A 13,863-nucleotide genomic window follows, 5' to 3' on the forward strand; every position below is an offset into this window, starting at 1 on the left:
AAGGCTGTATACTGTCGCCCTGCCTATTTAACTTATATGCAGAGCACATCATGAGAAAGGCAGGGCTAGATGAATCAAAAGTTGGAATTAAGATTTCAGGGAGAAATATCAACAACCTAAGATATGCAGATGATACCACTCTAATGGCAGAAAGTGAAGAGGAACTAAAGAGCCTCTTGATGCGGGTGAAGAAGGAGAGTGCAAAAGTTGGCTTGAAACTCAACATTAAGAAAACCAAAATCATGGCATCCGGCCCTCTCAATTCCTGGCAAATAGATGGGGAAGAAATGGAGGTAGTGACAGATTTTATTTTTCTGGGCTCCAAGATCACCTCAGATGGGGATTGCAGCCAAGAAATTAAACGACGCTTGCTCCTGGGGAGGAAAGCTATGGCAAATCTAGACAGTATACTAAAAAGCAGAGACATCACCCTGCCAACAAAAGTGCGTATAGTCCAGGCCATGGTTTTCCCAGTTGCAATGTATGGCTGTGAAAGTTGGACCATAAGAAAGGCTGAGCGCAAAAGAATTGAGGCCTTTGAACTATGGTGCTGGAGAAGACTCCTGCGAGTCCCTTGGACTGCAAGGCGTTCAAACCGGTCAGTCCTAGAAGAGATCAACCCCGACTGCTCTTTAGAAGGCCAGATCCTGAAGTTGAAACTCAAATACTTTGGCCACCTAATGAGAAGGAAGGAATCACTGGAGAAGGGCCTAATGCTGGGAAAGATTGAGGGCAATAGAAGAAAGGGACGACAGAGAATGAGATGGCTGGATGGAGTCACTGAAGCAGTAGGTATGAACTTAAATGGACTCCAGAAGATGGTGGAGGACAGGAAGACCTGGAGGAACGTTGTCCATGGGGTCGCGATAGGTCGGACACAACTTCGCAATTAACAACAACAACAGAATAATAAAATCTCAAATATACTTGTGTTACCCATTAAATGAGTGCTGCCATTAGAATCATATCCTGGAAATACATTACTAATGTTTACATTATATTCAGCACCATAAATTCTAACACCCTGCTCTTGCAGCTATAATTCTTCAGAGATGGGATACCACAAATACTAATAAAGGGCATTTTGGTTTGACACAAAATGGGAGGTCAAAAGAGACAGTAGAAATTCTGGAACATATTTATATTTATAAAGTCAAACTGAGGGTCTGTAAACAAAACAGTTTGCAAATTGAAAGATGTTCTTACAAATAACGACAAAGATTTTCACTGAATTGTTATCCCACAATTTAGTCAAAAAGAAAAAAGAATGAAAAGGAAAAAGAATGAGTTATTTTAAGGAGGAATGTATTGGACATCTATTTGTATCATTATTAATACAAAATAGTTTAATATGTCTCAGATGTTTTTTACAATTTCCTAATTAAAGACTATACACCTTTCAAACTGTTTAGTTGCCAAGCATGTGATTATACTGATCTAAACTCCAAAAAGGAGCATGAGTTATAGAAAAGAAAACATAACCACATCTTTTGCACAATCTCTGAGAGTCAGCTAGCAATTCTCTTTTGCACTAGGAGACAAACCTGCATTCTTCAAAATCCTCAGATAAGTCCTCATAAAACGCAGGATGTTTCCGAGCAGCCACAGTCACAGAAGTTCCTGTCTCAGCAGGGGTTCCATTTCCTGTAACTGTAAAAAGATCTCTGCCTGTGCTTTCCTCCGAACCACTGTCCTCCTTACTTGTTCTGCCTTGCCTAATGTAAGCTGAGGGATCTGGATTCTGACGGCTACTCTGGTGTTTTCCAGATCGTCTCAAGGAATTTGGTTCCACAGAAGACACAGAAGATAATGAGAGGGAGTTTTCTTTATAACTTCCAATCTTCCTCCTAGGATTATTTAAATTATAATTTCCAGGCTCTGACTTCTTTTCCCCACTCATTCCCATAGTAGTAAGTTCAGTAGCATTCTTATTGCAACGCTCATCTGTAGAAACATCTGAAGGGTTCTGTCTTCTCATTTTCCTAACCATTTTGGCTCTATCTCTTTTTCTAACTAAGGCCCAATAATTTTCATCTGACGTTGAAGAATCGGATGTTGCTTTGCAAAAGGCATTCCATCGAGGATTTGTGATCTTGGGATGTGACTTGACATCCTTGTCTTTTCTTTGCTTTATTATATCCTCAGAATTCTCCTCAGCCTTCTTTCTCTGCCTAACACCTTGTTTCACCTTTTTTACATGCTTTTTCCTAGCAGAACTTAGCCCCATGACATGGATTGACGTTTCAAACATATCTTCTGATAGGTCATGCAAAGTAGAAGATCTAAAGAGAGCAAGAGGACAAGGAGATGGATAGAAAGTGATAAAATGTGAGGGGAAGGGGAGACAGAGAGAAAGAGAGAGAAAGAGAATATAAATAAAACTGAATAGAATCAAATGGAAAATGAACATGATATTGAAAATGACAAACAAAAGAAAAGATGGATGGAAATATATGAAAGAAATTAGACAAAAGGGATATCCATAGCTTATTAGAGAAAGAAGACACGCATTAAACAGATTAGGAATATTAATTTAGCACATACCTACAGATATCCTGAGTAGATGGGCAGACAGATAACCGTGATTGGCTCCCGGGAGCTGTCCCTGTGGTAGGACTGCTTGCCTGTTGAAAGAAGTTACATAAATTGGATTCTTTGTCCACAAAATAAAACATAGATATTTTATTACTTTTCCACATGATTTTATATATATTTCAAGCTCTTCACTCTGCTTTCATAGAGGCATGGTTTGTAAAACAAGGAAATTGCTATTAAAGCAAAACCCTTTTGAGGAAGTAAATGCTGCAAATCACATGCATATTTCATTTTATTTTTGAGGAACAAACTTTCAGAAACTATTTTCATTTGGCTTCACTTGTGAATATGTAAAGAAAAAGCAGCTGCTAAAGTTAAAAATGATACTTTTTAAAATTAAGACAAATTGTACTAACTTTGTTCTAACTGACTCCTGCGTGGAAAAAAATACTATTAAAAAAATGAGAATGAAAAAAATTATCCTGTGGTTCAAATATAATTGTCAGCCTTTTGAAATTATTTAAAATTCAGATTGTTTCTTGAAATCATATATAAATAAAATGAGTGTCTTATTGCATTCAGCTCCCCACCACCACCATAGTGATATAGCAATAGTGACTGGGTATTTCTAGTCTAATGAAAAGAAGGACTAGGAGTGACATGATAGCAGCATTCCAATATTTGAGGGGCTTCCACAAACAAGAGGGGGTCAACTTATTTTCCAAGGCATCAGAAGGCAAGACAAGAAGCAATGGATAGAAACTAACCAAGGAGACAAGTAACCTAGAACTAAGAAAAAATTTCCTGATAATCAACCAGTGGAATGTCTTGTCTTCAGAAGTTGTGAGTATTCCATCACTGGAGGTTTTTAAGAAGAGACTTTTAATTTTTTATTGGAACAGAACACAGTTTCACACTTTTACAACACACTTTTACAAGCTTAGTTCTAATATTTTGAAAAGTACTGAAAATATTACACTTCTTATTTTCAAAGTTTTTATACTAATAGTTTGCACTGAATGGCTAAATGGACAGAACAAACTAAGAGATGAACAAACCATAAGATTCAGAAAAACTATTTGAATTTTATTATTTAAATTTTCAATTATTTTTTTCTTAATCTTATGTTCCCGAAGAAACAATAAAACATCTTCTACAAAACAAAGAAAGAATTCACCAAAATTTCTTGGCAGTGATTGATAACAGCATCCCAAGCCAGGAACTCTACTCTAATTTTAGCACCTGTTAGCCTTCCACTCTTTGCCTCATATAGGAAGAACATTTTAGAGCACGGGTGTCAAACTCGCCATGTCATGTGATGTGTCATGACGTATCGTGACTTTTTTAGCATTGCCAGGCCGGCAGTTTGATACCCCTGTTTTAGAGGGGGCGTTGTCTTACCTGAACGTCTTTTCTCAGCATGATGATGTAGCATCCACCGGTGGGTAATTTCAGCCTTCCTGCTCAGATGAGACTAAGACAGAACTTCAGCCACACCTCCTTTGGGTGATGCCTTTCCCAGTTTTGACGAGGCGAAGCATCCCTAACAAAGTCTGATGCAATGGCTCCTCCTAAAATTACACTGCCTAGACTGTCTGTTAGGGGTGGGTGTGGATGCTACATCATCATGCTGAGAAAAGGCGTTCAGGTAAGACAACGCCCCTTCTCCAGCACGATAAATGTAGCATCCACCGGTGGGACACACAAAAGCCACCCATGTGCCTACGGGGAGGGAAAGTCTAGGCATGTGTCCCTTGTGAGGAAACTATCTGCTGCAAAACCCTTCTCCCAAATGAGGCATCTGCCGCAGTGAACTTATCAAGATTATAATGCTTTATAAATGAAGAGGGAGATGACCAGGTAGCAGCCCTACAGATCTCCTCAACAGAAGCCTGGGTAGACCAGGCCGCTGATGTGGCCACGCTGCGTGTGGACTGAGCGGTGATGTTCGTAGGCACCGGGAGAGACTGGGATCTATAGGTGTAAGTGATGCAAGCCCTGATCCATCTACCAATGGTTGATGATGACACCCTCCTACCCATGGAAGAGGACTGGAAAGACACAAACAGGGCTTCCGACTTGCGAAAGGTGGCGGTCTGTTTGACATAATGATGCAGAACCCTGCGCACTTCTAATTTATGCCACAGCCTCTCCAGACGATGTGATGGGTTGGGACAAAAGTCTGGAAGAATCAAATCTTGAGCTCTATGGAACCAGGTATTGACTTTTGGAATGAAAGAAGGGTCCAATCTAAGGACCACTCTGTCATCCAGAAACATACCCAGGTCACTTCTGACCGAGAGCACGGCCAATTCCAAAATACATCTTGCCGACGTGATAGCTACCAGAAAGGCAACCTTCAGAGAAAGGAAATAAAGTGAGCAAGACCTGATGGGTTCGAACAGTGACTCCATGAAAGCCTGCAACACTCTTGGTAAGTCCCATGATGGATAGCGATGTACCGCAGGGGGCTTAGCATTGATTGCCCCCTTTAGAAAGGCAGCAACTGCCGGGTGTTGTGATAATGGGACTAGATTGTCACACATGAAGACTGTTAATAATGCGGCAACCTGTCTGCGAATGGTACTATATAAGAGACCTTTATTTAAACCTTCCAAAAGGTAGTTTAATATGTTAGACCGCCAACAGTCTAAGATTTTGTGTAGTAACCACGTGCAGAAATTCTTCCACGTGGCATCATAGATCCTATTGGTCGAGGGCCGCCTTGAGGCTTGGATTATAGAAATCACCCCAGACAAATAGGACTGTCTGGTTAAACTCTCCTGCTCAAGTGCCAAGCGGCTAGTTGAAGCCACTGGGGGTATGGGTGAAGAAGTCTTCCCCGACTGAGGGATATGCGGCCCAGTGGAATCTTCCACGGTGGGGAGAGTGACAAGTCCATGAGGTTGGCAAACCACGGTCATCTTGCCCAGTGTGGGACAACTAAGATAACCTCTGCCTGTTCTTGAAGAAGCTTGCGAATGGTCGCTGGGATCAGGGGAAGAGGAGAAAATGCATAAAGGAGTCCCCTGGGCCACCTGCTGTGGAGGGCATCTGTCCCTTCCGCCCCCGGTGATGGGAACCTCATGAAGTACCTGGGCAGTTGGGAGTTTGCCAGTGAGGCAAACAGGTCCACTTGAAGTTGTCCAAATCTGGCCGAGATTTCCCTGAATAGGGTCGGGTCCAGACGCCACTCCGAGTGGTTGACTGTAACCCTGCTCAGTGAATCGGCTTGACGATTCGCTTCCCCAGATATGTGTTCTGCACTGATAGACCAGGTTGGACTCTGCCCACAGACCCAGGTCCAGGGCCTCCAACATGAGAGACCACCTCTCCTCCCTGCCTGTTGACGTGGGCCTTGGCAGCTACATTGTCCGTCATTATCAGGACATGTTTTCCCACCACTAGGGCAGAGAATTTTTTTTTTTAATATTTTTTTTATTTTTCCAAACTCCCCCCCATACATATACTGTGATATTTATCAGATGTTAACATACATTCTTTTTACATTCACATATAAGATACTTTTGATAAAATGAAATAAATACATACACATGACTTTTGGTGTTGCTCACCCATTTCCCCTTTCACTGTATCCACATTCCTTCTTCTCTACCTTCTTTCTCCCTTTCTTTTCTTCCCTACTTCCCTCTTCTTCCTCTCCTCTTCTCTTTCCTTCACCTCCCCACTTCTCTTCTCCTCCAACCTTCCTACTTCCTTCTCCCCTCCTTTACTCTTTTCTCTCTCCTCTCCTTTCTTCCCTCTCATCCCTCTTCAGATACAATTCAGGGGTAATGTCCGAGCAATTCCTCTCTCCAAATTTCCCTATCTGTATTATATACAATAAGATTAATTTTCTCTTACATTAATACTTCTATTTATCTAACCTTCTCGGTATATACTTCTATAAATATTATATAACCTCCAGTTATTCAATACTGTGTCGCCTGGGTCTCCCTCCTTATCTGCTCCTTCTTCTTCCATCTAAATTGATGTTAACTATTTTTTAACCATATTCTCTTTCCAGCCAATCATAAAAAGTTCCCCAGATTTCATAGTAGTCTGACTCTGTCTTATCTTTAATTGTCATTGTTAGTCTATTCATTTCTGCACATTCCAGTATTTTCCCAATCACCTGTCCCTCTGGGGGGGCTTTCAGTGCTTTCCTATTTTGTGCAAACACAATCCTGGCTGCTATGATTATATGAATAATTAAATATGCTTTCTTTTTATTATATTTCTCTGGTAGAATACCCAACAGGAATATTTCTGGTCTTAGTTCTATATGTTGCTGTATCATCTTTTCTATCCATGTTCTAATTATATTCCAATAAGTTTTAGTTTCTACACATGTCCACCACATATGGTAGAAGGAACCTGGTATCTGATGACATTTCCAACATTTCATAGACCTTCCTTAAACATCTTAGCTAATCTTTCTGGAGACATGTGCCATCTGTAAAACATTTTGTACACATTTTCTTTATATGCAGTCACCATTGTCAATTTATAGTTTCTTTCCCATAGTTGCTGCCATCTATCTAATTCAATTGTGTATCCAAAATTCCTTGTCCATTTTATCATTGTCTCTTTCACTTGTTCCTTCTCTAACTCCATATGTAGTAGATAACTGTACATTTTAATCCATTTTTCTTCCGTTCCTGTGAATATTTCATCTAACTCTGTTGTCCCCAAATTAACACCATCTATTTTAACATCTTTTTCATATATAGATTGTATTTGCATTCTCATGAACCAATCCATCTTTATTCCTTGTTCCTCTAATTGTTGTTTGGTTTTCAACTCCCCCATATCTGTTAGTAAGTCTTTATATTTTATAATGTTTCCCATGTTAAACATATTGGGGTGTATTAGCGCCTCCATAGTTGAGAGCCAATTTGGAATCTTCAAATAATGCTTTCTCTTTACTTTCTCCCAGACCACAAATAAATAATTCCTTATATGGTGTCTCTGGAAATAGCTATGTATTCTGTTTTTTCCATACCATATGAAAACATGCCATCCCAACTGTAGATCATGTCCCTCTAATGTCAATAATCTTGTATTCCTCAGTAAAATCCATTCTCTCATCCATGATAATGCTGCAGCCTGATAGTACAATTCCCAATTAGGTAGACCAAACCCACCTCTCAATCTTGTATCTTGTAACATTTTTAGATTAATCCTTGCCTTTTCCCCCCTGCCAAATACATTTCAAGGTTATTTTATTAAGCACTAGGGCAGAGAATTGACGAAGTGCCAGATGGATTGCCCTGAGTTCTAGCCAATTTATATTGTGTGATAAGTCCGACTGGGACCATTGTCCCTGTGCCATATGATTCTGTAGGTGAGCGCCCCAGCTGAACAGACTGGCATCCGTAGTCAAGGTTAGCTTGGGAGGCTCCTTGAAGAGGGACCCTTTGTCTATTGCTGATGACGTCCACCACCAGTGTGTGGTGCGGAACTCTCACCTTCCTTGAGGAAGCGCTCACCTTCCGTCTCTGGAATGGAAGGAGGAACCACTGGAGAGTTCTGGAATGTAGTCTGGCCCATGGAACAATTCCCAGACAGGAGACCATCTTTCCCAACAGCTGAGACAGTTGGACCAGAGGAACTACCTTCTCCCTCTGGATTCTGTGGACAAGTGCCCTGATGCTGTCCTTGCGCTCCTGTGAGAGGTAAACTTTCCAAAGATTTGAGTCTATTAATGCTCCTAGGTGGAGGATTCAATTGGAGGGAGTTGTGTGACTCTTCTTGAAATTCATGGAGAATCCGTGCTTCTGAAGAGTATCGATTGTGCGTTGTAGGTCCGATTGGGTGGAATGGAAAGAGCTGGATTGGATAATTATATCGTCCAGATAACATTGTAGGCGCACCAGCATCATTCTGAGGTGGGAAGCTAAAACTGCCAATACTTTTGTGAATACCCGAGGAGCTGAGGAGATGCCAAAGGGTAGGGCCCTGTACTGATAATGCCGGTGCGCATAACAGAACCGGAGAAATCTGCAGTGTCGTGGGAGGATGGGAATGTGGAGGTACACTTCTGTTAGATCTATGGAGGAGAGGAAATCCCCTTTTCTCATGCTGGCCAGAATGGATTTGAGGGACTGCATTTTGAACCTCCTGTAGGTTAGGAAGTAATTTAGTCCCTTTAAATCCAATATGGCCCTCCATCCTCCCGAGGCCCTTGGGAACCACGAACAGAATGGAATAGAACCCTGTTCCTTTCTGTCCCAAAGGCACTGGTTCTATTGCCTGTATTTCTAACAAATGGGATATGGCCGTGGATACCAACTCGGCCTTGTTTGTGTTTCTCGATGTGAGACACTGTATGAAATGATCTGGAGAAATGGATAGAAATTCTAGGGCGAGACCGTACTTTATGGTTTCCCTTACCCAAGAGTCACTGGTGGTGACCTCCCAAATGTCGCTGAACAATGCTAAGCAACCACCTATAGTAGGGTCCGCCTTGGCGTCACTTGGACTTCCTATAAGGTCGACCCCTGGCCTCTCTGAAGGGACGTTTGGACTGGAATTGGCCCTTGGTTCCAGGATTCTGGCGGTCCTGCTGTCGATCCTGTCTTGGGGAAAAGAATTGAGAATCTCTGGGCCATTCCCAGGACTACCCGGTCCGAAAGGGCTGCCTCCACTCCCAGGAACCTCCGGCCCGAAAGGCCTGCTTGTGGAATTCCTGTTGTGGCCTTCTATCCGACCTCTTAGAGGGGTGCACAAGAACCTTGTGCTTATCTTTCCCCTCTATAAGGTACGGTTCTAGAATAGGACCAAACAGGTGTGTGCCACTGTACTTGTCTGTGGATAGGCGCCACTTGGATTTTAAGTCAGCCCTCCACTGTTTTAATCACAATAGCCTTCGGGATGAAACAGTAGCTGCAATGGATCTGGCGGAGTACCTGGTAGAATGGAGAGATGCATCTGCCATATATTCTGACACAGCAACTAATTTTCCCAATGTCTGGTATGCATGCACCTGGTCGGGAGAAATCAAGGCCTGCAATTCGCGGAGCCACATTATGGATGCTCTTGCGAAGAAGGATGAAGATGTTGCCGCTCTGATCACCCATGGTGAGCTCTGCGGAGAGAAAACTCAAACCATTTGTCCTCCGCCTTTAGGGCTTCTGCCATATCACCCAGGATATGGGTGAGAGGAGTATCCACAGGAGGCACCTCTAGAAGGAAAGCAAATGAAGATGACAGATTATACAGTTTCTTTTCCGTACTATTGGGAGAAGGCAGAGAGGCCAATGAGGACCACTGTTTCTCCACCGTGGTGCGGAATACACTTGGGAAAGGGATTTGTTTCTCCTCTATTACTTTCTCTGCAAACAAAGGATTAGATTCTTGTGCCGTGGAAGTAGATGGTTTAGGTTCCTGTTCAGTAGCCAATTTGGCCGTAGTACAGGCCTTCATAAGTAATGACCTGAACAGGGAAGGATCAAAGAGACCCAAAGTCGGGCTCAGATCCGGTGTCGCTTCCTCATCCTCTGACATAGGCATGTCAGCCGTCTCCAGGTCCACAAACTCCTCCTTGCCTAACTGAGAGGAAGTCTCAGAGTTACCAGAACCAATTAACTGGTCATGTCCTGTTTGAGATAAAGGTATTGACAGAGGTGGTGGTACCTGAGGGAGCCCTTGACCCATAGAGGAGGCCATGAATTGGCCAAAGGCATGGTGCATAAATGCCTGGAATTGCTCTGACCATAAGCCATATTGATCTGCAGGCTGAACTCCAGCTGCAGTGGGAGTGTATGTAACCTCAGGAGCTTGCTGCGTGATGGAAGAAGGAGGAGGAGGAGGAGAGGAGGAAGAGGACCAACCTGTTCAGTTTCCCCCTAGGGGCATCATGAGAAGGCATGACTTGTGGCTCGAATGGTGATTGTTCCAGTGAAGCAGGGGAATCACTTCAGCCTCAGTGGACATGAGCCATTGCACTCTGGCAAACTCTCTCTCCAGCGCCTGATGTCTCCTCGAGGCCTCTCGCTCAGCTACTTTGGAGGGCTCCTTGGTGGAAATATGCTTTGTCTTTGCCTTTTTCTCCCCCCCCCTGCTTCCAAATCAGAAGATCTGCGCTTTTTTGTGCGGGGGGAACATCAGAGCCCTGCGATGTCTGAGGAGTTGCATTGTCTGCCATCGCACACTGGATATTCCGGATAAGAGATGTCAGATTTGGTGTGCCCTGCACCCTGATGAACCACGATGACAAACAACCAGACAGTTCACTAGAACCGGCTGTCTAGGCCCTGCAGGCACAGTGCCATGAGCTAACAGTAACAGGTGGACTCTAAATTAATTCCCCCTCCAAGGGTATACAGAAACAATAGGATTATGATGTATGGATGTGAACATGAAATGCAAGATGGCGGCTACACCCTCATTTACTGTTATCTTCCTGAATAGGAGAGAAAACGTGCCAAGGAGTGCCAGAGAATTCCCCATAAAAGCCTGTCTCAGCAGGCCAAATATCCAGATTAGGCCCAGTAAAGTTAGAATGGCCCACGAGGAGCTTCAAAATGGCAACCACGCCTGCTTTTTAAAAACAAAATGGTGGCCGAGAGCCTCTTCGACTCTCAATATGGCGACGCCTCAGGGAGAGTACCCCCAATCTACTTAGTCCCTCCGGACTGAAAGGTATATGAGAGAAGCGGTTCACAAATCAAATTCTCCCCTTCTCTAATGAATGCCAGATAACTTGCGTTTCAGGCCCGCAGCCTCCGCTGTGATCCGGATCATTCGTGCTGGCAAATGCCTCATGGCCACGAGGTTTGAAAAACGAGGCCCTCTGGTTGAATCGTGCTCCCGGTAATCCCCGGCGACAAGAGCCTCCGTTTCAGCGCTAAAGAGCTGATAGGAGGCTAAAAACCTTTTGGCGATCTGGTGTAGTAGAAAAGTGGCCTGCAATCCTGCAAGCCCCTTAGGGACGCAAAAGGCACTTAAGCTGCCCTTGGCTCCCTTAAATAAATTAAGTTTAGCTCTAACAATTTTCCTTAAAAACAAAACCTAACAAATCACACCAAAATTACTGTTAATAAGCAAAAAAAAACTAATTTAGCTAGTCTAACTGAGGAGCCAAGCAAAATTGCGTCCTACTGTGCTGAGACTAAGACAAAACTGGGAAAGGCACCGCCCAAAGGAGGTGTGGCTGAAGTTCTGTCTTAGTCTCATCTGAGCAGGAAGGCTGAAATTACCCACCGGTGGATGCTACATTCATCATGCTGGAGAATATTATATTCACAAGAAGATTTTCCTGACTTTGATTTAGATCTCAACACCAACCTGCACCCAAACTGGGCCCCAGTTACAATTGCTGAAATAAAGCCTGGTAAAGCTGCAGGCAATGATCTTATCATGCCTGAAATATTACAAAATAATCTGGAATGGTGGATCCCCATTCTTGTTTCCTGTTTATTTATATTGATCACACTTGCACAAATTCCAAAGACCTGAAGCCTTGGCATTATTGTGCCCATTTACAAAAAGGGCACCCGAGACTGTCCACTAACTATTGGCCTATCAACCTTCCTAAATATAATACGTATGCTAGACATTTACACAGTAAATTAGTTAATTGGATTGACAAGCATGCACTGGCAAATGAGCAAATGGATTTCACTTCTGGAAAATACATGTCCAAATCAGGTTGATCAATATATACTGCATTTATTGATTTCAGGTCCACATTTTATCTAGTTCCCAGAGAAAGACAGGATCTAAAAAGATCTTGACAGACTTGAACAATGGGCCCTATCCAATCACATGACATTTAATGTGGAGAAAAGCAAGGTTTTACACCTGGGCAAGAAAAATGTACAAGTACAGATTAGACGAAACCTGGCTCAAAAACAGTAACTGTGAGAGGGACCTTGGAGTCCTAGTGGATGATCACTCAAACATGAGCCAGCAGTATGCAGCAGCAGCCAAAAATGCTAATACAAACCTTGGTTGTATAAACAGGCGTAGAATTAAAATCACATGAAATATTAGTACCACATTCAGTTTTGGTTACCACATTACAAAAAAGATGTTGAGACTTTGGAAAAAGTGCAGAAAAGAGCAACTAAGATGATTAAAGGTCTGGAGACTAAAACATATGAAGAACGGTTGCAGTAACTGGGTATGTCTAATCTGGAGAAAAGAGGGACTAAGGGTGACATGATAGCAGTATTCCAGTATTTGAGGGGTTGCCACAGAGAAGAGGGTGTCAACTTATTTTCCAAAGCAACAGAAGGCAAGACAAGAAATAATGGATGGAAACTAACCAAGGAGAGAAGCAATCTGGAATTAGGAGAAACTTCCTAACAATGAGAACAATTAATCAGTGGAACAGCTTGCCCTCAGAAGTTGTGGGTACTTAATCACTGAAGATTTTGAAGAAGAGACTGGACAGTCACTTGTCTGAAATGGTATAGAATCTCCTGCTTTAGCATGGGGTTGGACTAGAGACCTCCAAGATCCCTTCCAGGTCTATTCTATTCTGATTAAAGACTCTAGTCTAAGCTTCTGCATACAACCATTGACAGATGCCTATTATTGCTTAAGCACAACCTTTATAAGACCTCTTCAATCAAAGTTCGATGCAGCATCCAAGGCCAGTACCCTAATGAGATTCTGATCTATAGAGGACTAAAGCAAGGACACATTCTAGCCCCTCTGCTAGCCCCTATATTTAATCTCAAAATAAATCCTCTGTGGCCCAATTAAACCAATTAGAGCACCATCCCACAAAATTAGCTAATAGACATATTGCATCCCTGTTGTACCAAATGATATAGTATAATATCATTGTATAATATAATTCCTATAATTTGCCCAGATATTTAAAGGATTTGACTGTTCGATGTTCTGGCCATTTATCTTCCAGGCATCAGTTTAGGTCTTTATGCAAGGATTATGGTCTTAGGCCACTTCAGAGTTTCTCTTTATAGGAATAAAATATGTAGAGCACATATGTAGAATAAAATATTTAGAATATGTAATTCGAATAAACAATACTATAGATTGTTACTATTTGCAGTATGTTTTCTTCAAGTTCCCCAGAAATTGTTCAAAATAAAGAATACAAAATATTGAATAGTAAAAGCTGTAATATGCACTATATTTTTAACAACACGTCAGATCAGGAATTTTTATTTTGTGATAAGTTAAATATTTTGAATATCATATATTTTACCAGAGGTTTGAAATGGATGTTATCTTCTTTATTTTATTTGTATTAATTTATCATATTTAACAACCAACTATCTGTCTCACAGAGGGAGTCTGGGCGATGTACAATAAAATATTACAGTTTGGTCTGGAAGCATCACTGCTTCA

At 42.1% G+C, this 13,863-nt stretch overlaps 1 protein-coding gene across 11 annotated transcripts in view; it reads right to left on the reverse strand.

Moving 5' to 3' along the window:
* The window catches only part of MARCHF1 (membrane associated ring-CH-type finger 1), a 150,916-nt gene that overhangs the window by 47,586 nt on the left and 89,467 nt on the right, over positions 1 to 13,863 (reverse strand). For 5 of the 11 annotated variants that reach the window (XM_039323939.1, XM_039323938.1, XM_039323940.1 and 2 more), the window contains 2 exons: positions 2,545 to 2,624; positions 1,545 to 2,282 (listed from right to left, as the gene is read on the reverse strand). In XM_039323939.1, the coding sequence (XP_039179873.1) occupies positions 1,545 to 2,282; positions 2,545 to 2,624 (818 nt within the window). Of the gene's footprint in view, positions 1 to 1,544; positions 2,283 to 2,544; positions 2,625 to 9,446; positions 9,626 to 13,863 lie in introns of those variants that run through there. The other 6 variants (XM_039323944.1, XM_039323947.1, XM_039323946.1 and 3 more) reach the window with 4 other exon arrangements.

This window comes from Crotalus tigris, unplaced genomic scaffold, assembly GCF_016545835.1.
Source record: "Crotalus tigris isolate CLP2741 ecotype Arizona unplaced genomic scaffold, ASM1654583v1 scf7180000024287.791202, whole genome shotgun sequence".
Lineage (NCBI taxonomy): Eukaryota > Metazoa > Chordata > Lepidosauria > Squamata > Viperidae > Crotalus > Crotalus tigris.